The following is a 2,373-nucleotide window of genomic DNA, read 5'->3' as shown; positions in this document are numbered from 1 at the left end:
TGTATATATAAACCATTTATACTCCATTCATATATACATAGTATAGAGTAATTGTTAGAGGCTATAAAATAAATATCGAAGCTATATAAAGATTATACAGGAAAGTTAGGATATTGATTTTATATATTATAATACAGGCTTAATATTGACAGATAAAAGATTTACATATTATATAGAGCTCTAGTTGTGGAGTGCATGTAAGTGGTCCTGGAACTGTCCATGGTGTGTGTGTAAGAACACTCCATATGTTACTGTAATAATAAAAGCGAACGTATTTTGCTGGCAGGTTTTGACACTTTAAGTTAATTTAGTCGTTAATAAACAGTTTCAGGGGAGTGATGATGACGCTCTGCATCAGCAGCGGCGTCTGTCTCCCTGCCACCTCCCAGATCAGCTTATCTGATTGGTTGATGTGGCGCGTCGAGCAGCAAAAATTAAGTCTTTTAAACTCCAGCAGCTGCTGCTTGTGAAATATTGAACGTTTGAGCAAAGTTTCTAGGGGGAAATTAGGACGTGCAAAATCCGTTCCCAAAAACGGGGCGTAAAATTCGTCATTTTTTTAGTAAAAGGCGTACAATTTACGCTAAAACCATGTCCAATGGTGTAGGTGTTAGCATGGCCATGATGTCATCTACTTGTTTTTTTTTTTTCACTGTTTAAAGGTCGAGTAAACTTTTCATTCATGGTATTGATGCAGCTCACATTTATGGAAGGTGTTTTTGATTTATTTTTTTTCCCACAAGTTGATTTATTTCAGTGTATTTTAGTTTTTAGATGATTAAGTTCAGCTAGTGACAGAGTTTTAAGTCTAACTGTATCACCCCTGTAAGGATATTATTCTGTTAATTAAAAAATACATATTTATCATGTTGATCTGAAAAGAAAAGTTTTTTTTCGTGGTTTGTAATTAAATATCTTGGACTTTCTTGATATTCCAGGTTTTGGTTGCCGCTGCGGGAATCTATTCTGCGGGATTCACCGTTACTCCGACAAACACGACTGTCCCTACGACTACAAAGCCGACGCCGCTGCCAAGATCCGTAAAGAGAACCCCATGGTGGTGGCTGAGAAGATCCAGAGAATATGACTCTTGTTTGACTTTAAAAAATGGAGAGCTATCAGATTTCAGAACACGGACCTGAGCCCACCTTCTTCCTCCAGGATTTAGTTTTTCTTTTCTCCTTTTTGACAGGATTTCTTCCTCCTGTTCACACCGTCTGCCTATTTTTATTTCATTTTTTTTGTGTGAGTTCGCCGTCTTATTCGGAGCATTGTTTTAAACAAACACTATATGTGCTGTTGGAGCTGGTTGAGAAGGACGCCGATGGAGTGGTTTCCCTTTAAAACGTCCTGCTGATTGCTTCCCGCTCCGGTTTATTCCCACTCGGATACAGCGTCAGGTCAGACTCTCGGCCTGTTTGTGCTTGCACTCTGCTGGCTTGAGTAGCAAAATAGAATTTTATTTCTTTCTTCATCAGTTCTTGACCTCCTTAAGAGGTCGTTTTCATCCCAGTGGATTCCTGGATCTCTCCTCTACTTTGCCATAAACTAAACCCACAACCTGGATTGCTTCCTGGAGACATTTTTTTCCCATAACGCCCGGTCAAGTTGTGCCCCTCTGCTAACGTGGGGGTCCAACCGTCTACAGACGTCACACAAAGACTCTTCCCTTTGGGTTTTCCGGACGTTGCCGTTAAATAGTTTTCCTGAACACTAGTTTGTGTGTTCTAGCGTTTCGGAAAAGTTAATTTCTCAACGTTTCTTTAAGAAGTCACATTGTGGGGAGGTGATGTTTCATGTTTGATGGAGTAGCATAACCAGCTATTGGGTGAATCTTTTTTTTTTTTTTCTTGAGGAATCTGTGTGCGTAGTCGGAGCGTTTGGTTGAAAGTTTTAAGATACTTTTCTTCTTTCTGGGTCTTGCTGCTTTTTTTTTTAACCCCTTTTTAGTTCCATGTTTGTACAAACCTTCGTATTTATATTCTGCAGTGTGTGTGTAATCTCCCAATATTGTATGATGTTAATAAATTATGTTCACAAATGCACAACAAGGAATATTTGGTCCTTTTTATGTTGCGTCTTCAGCGGCTAATATGTACAAATATGTCATATCATTTAATTTAAAAAAAAAACTGTCATCATATAGATTAATTGCACTGGTTCATATTTCAAGTATTTTAAATTGAAGGTTGTTGCTTCCACATTTTTTTCATAGACCTGTTTTAAATGTTTTTCATTTAGATATATGAAAGTAATTTTGGTAGCTATAAATATCGATCATCCAAAATGTGGAAATTTTTTTCTGTTTACATGATTGTAATATTTCAACTTGTGCAGATTATTCATAATAATAATAATGAATTTTATTTGTCA

General features: G+C 37.1%; 1 protein-coding gene across 2 annotated transcripts in view; it reads left to right on the top strand.

Moving 5' to 3' along the window:
* Window positions 1-2,081, top strand: part of zfand5 (zinc finger, AN1-type domain 5) — an 18,493-nt gene extending 16,412 nt beyond the window's left edge. The window contains exon 6 of one of the 2 annotated variants that reach the window (XM_015373165.1): window positions 939-2,081. In XM_015373165.1, the coding sequence (XP_015228651.1) occupies window positions 939-1,087 (149 nt within the window). In that variant the 3' untranslated portion in view covers window positions 1,088-2,081. The remainder of the gene's footprint in view (window positions 1-938) is intronic. The other variant, XM_015373164.1, reaches the window with a different exon arrangement.
* The last annotated feature ends 292 nt before the right edge of the window (window positions 2,082-2,373 follow it).

This window comes from Cyprinodon variegatus, unplaced genomic scaffold (assembly GCF_000732505.1).
Source record: "Cyprinodon variegatus isolate N-32 unplaced genomic scaffold, C_variegatus-1.0 Scaffold82, whole genome shotgun sequence".
NCBI lineage: Eukaryota > Metazoa > Chordata > Actinopteri > Cyprinodontiformes > Cyprinodontidae > Cyprinodon > Cyprinodon variegatus.
Note: the sequence above shows the minus strand (reverse complement) of the source record. Positions and strands in the feature narration are given on the sequence as shown.